General features: G+C 36.3%; 1 protein-coding gene across 1 annotated transcript in view; it reads right to left on the bottom strand.

The window, feature by feature from the left end:
• Positions 1 to 5,507, bottom strand: part of SPEF2 (sperm flagellar 2) — a 369,265-nt gene that overhangs the window by 301,197 nt on the left and 62,561 nt on the right. The window contains exons 4-5 of the mRNA XM_042782582.1: positions 3,871 to 4,011; positions 2,339 to 2,403 (exon numbers count right to left, since the gene is read on the bottom strand). Coding sequence (XP_042638516.1) covers positions 2,339 to 2,403; positions 3,871 to 4,011 — 206 coding nt within the window. The remainder of the gene's footprint in view (positions 1 to 2,338; positions 2,404 to 3,870; positions 4,012 to 5,507) is intronic.

The raw sequence follows: 5,507 nt of genomic DNA, 5'->3' as shown, positions 1-5,507 counted from the left end.
TTATAATAATGTATAATAATGTTTTTATAATAGTAAAAGACTATATTCTTATAATATGTATTCAACACATTATTAAGGTATATAGGGACTATGCCTCATCAATTCTCATATGCACAGAAGTACTCTTGGATATGAATATATAACCTGTGTTTAATGAAGTAATCACTGCATATTTTTATCACAGATCATACTATATTGTATGCATTAACTCCATGATTGCTTAATGGTGTAGAAAGTGAAGGGTCCCAGGACAGGGAAACAAAGCTGTAGAGAGTATCATTCATCAAAGTACCAAAGTGTAAGAATATCTAAAAAACACAAATGGTAATTCTGGTGGATGCAATCTGTACATCACCCTAGAGCATTCGGCTGCTGAGGTGAGTGAAAGAATTTGAAGACAGCGGTTTCACGGGCCAAGGACAGGGAGGGAATGGTGGAGCTCAGGTGGGGGCTGCTGGGTGACTCGGCTGAGCTTGTGATGTTTTAGGGAGTGGGGGCAATGGTGACAGATCTCAGTGGGATAAGAAGAGGGCACTTGGAGGAAAAATGATGTATTCGTTCACCATCATGTCCGACTTTCTTTCCATACCTGACTTCCCCACAGTTTCTTCTTTCCTAGCTTTTTCTTATTCCTCATTTGACTCTGTCCCTCTCTTCTCTCACAAATATTAGAACACAACTGAAGTATAGACTTTATATCTACTTTTCTTCTTTGACAGATTTATTTCATATTTCATAAAACATAAGTAGATTTTGGATCTTGTTGTTGTTAGGTGCCACTGAGCCTATCTATTTCAACTCATAGTGACCCCATGAACAGAACGAATCATCACCTGGTACTCTGCCATACAGCTTTCATTTAAAAATACAGAAAAACTCAAGTTGCTCTAAAATATATAGTACTTATTGATGACTTCATGATCATCAATGACCCTGATAGAAAAAAAGGAAGATTTTTATTTTTAGGTAAATTAAACCTATTTAGATTGTTTGCAACATTTCATTTAGTTGTCTTGGTGACAACTGGTCAACAAACTCATCCAACAACTCTTAATTGCTGGTCCCTGTGCTAAATGTTGGGAGCTTTGGTAGCATAGTGCCTAAGGCACTTGACTGCTCACCAGAAGGATGGCGGTTCAAACCCACCAGCCCCTCCTTGGAAGGAAGGTTGGGCAATCCTACTTCCATAGTGATACTGCCTCAGAAACCCAAGAAGGGGTCGCTATGAGTCGGGACCGACTCGACGGCAAATAACAACAACAACAACAAGTGCTAAATGTTGAGGATAAAACAAGGAGCTCTAGTTTTATCAAATAAAGTCAAATAAAGGACAAATCTTTCCTGGAAGAAGTGTAGCTGGAATGCTCCTTAGAAGCAAGAATGGCCAGACCTCATCTCACCTACTTTGGTCATGTTGTTAGAAGGGACCATTCACTGGAGAGGGATGTCATGCTTGGTAACGTGAAGGGTCAACAAAAAAAGGGGCAGACCCTCCACAAGATGAATTGATACAGTGGCAACAAATATGGGCTCAGGTATAGCAAGGATTGTAAGGCTGGCACAGGATGGGGCAGTGTTTCATTCTGTTACACATAGTGTTACTTTGTGTCAGAGCCAACTTGATAGCACCTAACAACAATGATAAAGGCTTTGCTATGACAAATTTAAATTAGTAGTAATTTGAAACAATTTTAGCAAATAGTTTTAAAAATATATGTGTGAACTAAGAACAGTAAGCATACCATAGAAAAATAAACTCCATATCTTCTTGATGTTTACAGAAGTCGTTGTTGTTGTTGTGTGCCATCCAGTCAGACCCGACTCATAGTGACCCCTCCTTGGGTTTCTGAGGCGGAATCACTACAGAAGTAGACTGCTCAACCTTCCTTCCGAGGAGTGGCTGGTGGGTATGAACCACCAACCTTCTATTTAGCAGTCTAGTGCCTTAGGCACTATGCTACCAGAGTTCCTACAGAAGTCATTAATGGACAATTAATCTGAATTTGACCTCTCTTATCTTCCCTCATAAAAAAACAAACTCACTGCCATAGAGTCGGATCTGACTCATAGTGACCCCTCTTTGGGTTTCCAAGGAGGCATCTCTAGGAAGTAGATTGCCCAATCTTCTTTCAAAGGAGTGGCTGGTGGGTTAATCTCACCAGCCTTCTGGTCAGCAGTCAAATACCTTAGGTACTACAACACCAGAGCTCCTAATCATACACTCTTACTGAAGATTCTGCAAAGGGAAAAGATTCCAGATAAACTCTTTCTAAATATAAAGATGCTATGTGGACAATTGAATATACTTTTGTGATTATTAAAACAGTTCACATCCCACCTTTCTTTTGCCTGGAGATCCTTTTTTATTAATGCTTCAAACTTCTTAATCTCATTGGCAACATCCTTTAAAGAAAACTCATTATTAGTTAGTTCTCTTCTTCTAAAATTCATTGAAAATCTTCATTTAACATACTCATTCAAGTTTATAAGGTGACATGCATTATTTATTCTAGCCAATTAGAAGGCAAGATATAAAAAGTCTGCATTCTAGATTATCTTTATAATTTTTATAATTCTTAGTTGTTACTTTTAAAGTAGTCTAAAAATACCTAAAAGAACATAAAAATTGCATAAACAAAATCACTCATTTTAGGATTCCTGCTCTGACAGTGTACCAAAGGTCATTTAGTGAGACTAGACATTATCAGGAGTCAGGACATATATTTTCAATTGCAATTTTTAAAACATGAGTAAGCATTTTTTGTATATAAGTTACTACTCCTTAAAAAATTTGTCTCAGGTGTTTTAAACATTCCTTACTTACATTATTTTTTTTGTCCTCTGAAAATTAATTTAGTCCAACCACTGCCTACTGCAAATACTTATCAATAAGCTTTAATCGATCCAAAGACATATGGCAATACATTACTAAATGAGGTCAGAAAGAAACCTCTATAGGTGATATTTTTTAAGAACCCACATACAGGATATTTTGTTAGCATTTAAAAAAACTAAGAAGGATAGATTGATACAAAATACAATAAAGTCAGCAGACAGCTCATCAGTGTCACTTGACTAACGCTGTAACTTGGGTATGTCACATCACCTTTCTGATTTCAGTTTCTTTATCTACAAAATGGTGAAAATGCTACTTAGAGACTTATTTACACATTAGGTAATATGATGAGTCCAGTTCAGAGCCTTGCGTAAAGCAGATGCTCAATAAATAGTAACATTTATTCTTTTTCTTAGTCACACAGCAAAATAGTATTGTCATTGTAGCATTACACAGTACAGGTTGCAGGAATGAGTTTCAAAATGCAGTATAGCTCCCTTATGAAACAGAATCATATCATATTCTTTGGCGTGAGTAACAATTGGAAGGGTCTAGCAGGATATCATCAGTGTAGGTATCTTAAATTTAAATATACTGATACAAACAAGTCACTTAACATATCTGAACTGCACAGAAAAATAGTGTGGCAAGGTGAGGAGGAACTGAGTAAGAACCTACAGAAGGAATGGAGCACAGATGATAGGTGGAACATGACTGGCCCCTGCTGTACCCATGGAAGTCATGACCAGTTGACAATATCCATTCGGGCCTAGTTTGGTGTGAGCCTCAGGACCCAGACAAGACTCACATTTAATAGGAGTTTGCCATCCTGGACCTAAAACTAACATTCACTGATTCTGAACAAGTAAGAGCATAAAATGGAATGGATATGCAAAAAGTAGAGAAGTTTTCAGTAAGCAGAAATAATATAATAAGGAAGTGAGAAGTTTTAGGAGGTATCTGTGCATGTTTTAGGAAAAGACCATTCTTTCATTAAGACAAACAAATCACAGCATTAAAGGATTACCACTCACCTCTGCCTCTTTCTTCTTTTTCATCATCTTTTGGGCCTCAAGTGCTTTCAAAGTACGATTTGATGCAGGTTTAGGAATCTGTATGATAGCTGCTTGGATTTTGGCCATTATTTCATTCTGACGTCTTCTGCCCAAGCGTTGCTGCATATCCCATACACAGAGTAATTCCGTTCATCAGAGTAATAGGCAATGTTACACACTCACACATACACATACTTTAAATTTATCTACTGGAATTTTCAGAACCCAGAAATTAACCAATGACCTAGGTGTGACAATTGTGTAATGTTATAAAGGTGTCAATATGACTTGTTTTAAAAAATATGACACTAAAACACAATTTTGGAATCCCCAAATTATGCCTATTAGATGTCATTCTGGGTGACAATATGAAAAAGAAGATAAGGGTGTCCCAAGTACATAAATGTGTAATTTTTCCCCAGTCCAAGCTTCTGACCTATCCAATAGTGGGAATTCTGAAGAGAAAATAAACCCAGGAGTAATCTCTAGGAGGGCTCCTGGTGAACCCCCCAAAATGACAAGCTTCCCAAAACCCCAGTCACACATAAATCATCAGTTCAGGAATGACCTGAAACATTAAATTAATATGAAATCATCTGACACTATTATTGCATCATCTCTCCTATATATACAAATAACTATTTTAAGAAGAATATAACGACCCAAATGAAAGAAAAGAAACTGAAAATCAGATAAGTTATTTTAAAAAGTAAATTAAAGGTAACATGTGACACTAATCATGATTTTATTACTAAAGCATTATGTTAGAACTACATAAGGTCTTTAGTTGCTACGTCCAAATATAAGAAACTCCAATTTACCACTAAAAAGACAGAAATTATAAATAATTTTAAAATGTCAAAATATATGAAATTATTTGTAACATATTAATAATTATGTCCTCCCCACTATTTCTTCATTTCATCTTTCAAAATGTGACTTTCAATTTCACTGCATTATGTTTATTACATTTTTCTCATGAAAACCAGAAAGATAATGCTCTGCCTATTGCCTTATTTGATTGCAATAATCATTTTTAACATGATTTTGCTCAGAATATTTAATGGTGTCATATTGCTTTTCTTTAGAGACTTCTGCATTAGATTTAGCATTTCAATCAGACACTGGTTGCATATGAATGAGTTCCAGAACTTGGTCTCAACAGTACTTTCAAAGAGCTTTGTCTCCTTACCAGGCAACTCCAAGGGGGAAGCTTAATACTTTATCCATCCTCTGGCAAGTACTGAAATCATTAGCTCTTACAAAGTCTGTCTCTCATCTTTCCCTCCCTCACCCACAAGAGTTTTTATGTCTTTCCCCTTCATTCAGTTATTCCTTATTTAGCTGACCACATTTAGCAGGTATTAATTTCTTATCATCCTAAATATATGAATTTTTTCAATGATTCATAGTGCAATGAGGAGAACTATAACTATTTTTGCCTATAGTTTACACATTCCAAATACCCAGTTATCTGAAATTCTCTTAAAAATCTTTAATAATTCTAACTCAAAATCGTTTGTGTTGTTGTTGTTGTTGTTAAGTGCCGTCGAGTCGTTTCCGACTCATAGCGACCCCATGCACAGCAGAACGAAACACTGCCCGATCCCGCACCA

This window comes from Orycteropus afer, unplaced genomic scaffold (assembly GCF_000298275.1).
Source record: "Orycteropus afer afer isolate SDZICR_OR568_19922 unplaced genomic scaffold, OryAfe1.0 scaffold00378, whole genome shotgun sequence".
Taxonomy (NCBI): Eukaryota; Metazoa; Chordata; class Mammalia; order Tubulidentata; family Orycteropodidae; genus Orycteropus; species Orycteropus afer.
The sequence above is the reverse complement of the archived record's forward strand: the minus strand, read 5'-3'. Positions and strand labels throughout refer to the sequence as shown.